The sequence below is a fragment of the Penaeus monodon genome, chromosome 22 (genome assembly GCF_015228065.2).
Source record: "Penaeus monodon isolate SGIC_2016 chromosome 22, NSTDA_Pmon_1, whole genome shotgun sequence".
Classification (NCBI taxonomy): domain Eukaryota; kingdom Metazoa; phylum Arthropoda; class Malacostraca; order Decapoda; family Penaeidae; genus Penaeus; species Penaeus monodon.
In genome coordinates, this window is record NC_051407.1 from 34,300,031 (window position 1) to 34,300,491 (window position 461).

Sequence of the window (461 nt, forward strand, 5' to 3'; positions counted from 1 at the left end):
CTTAAGAATACATACACATTTATTTACTAAGATTTTTATAGCAACATTCTTTAACACAATCCGTAGGTAGAAATAAATAAAGATAAAAAAACAGTTATCCTTATAAGAGCTAAGATGAAAATTGAAAAACGGCAAAACATATCACTTAACATGTTTTAGAGAAACAGAGGAATAGACACTGAAAAAAGAACAAGACAAGGGAGAGAAATAAAAAAGAATTACCCCCCCCCCTCTCCCCTTGCCGTAAAGCCGTGCCCCTGGCCAAAAGCCCCGTCAGCCATGGCCAAAGCCCGGAAGACGAAGCAGGGCTCACACCTCCGGCAGAAGGGCTACGGCGTGGAGGTGCTGCTGCTCCTGGGAATCCTGGCGTTGAGTCTACCTGCGGGGTAAGTACTCGGCTCTCGTTCTTCGCCTGCCTGCTTAGCTGAGGCCTGTGTTTGACCGGCAATTATATATATATA

General features: G+C 44.5%; 1 protein-coding gene across 1 annotated transcript in view; it reads left to right on the top strand.

The window, feature by feature from the left end:
* LOC119587096 (glycine receptor subunit beta-type 4-like) overlaps positions 1 to 461 on the top strand; it is a gene marked incomplete in the record, with an annotated part of 188,116 nt that overhangs the window by 2,649 nt on the left and 185,006 nt on the right. Inside the window, 1 exon segment of the mRNA XM_037935845.1 lies at positions 67 to 386. Coding sequence (XP_037791773.1) covers positions 280 to 386 — 107 coding nt within the window.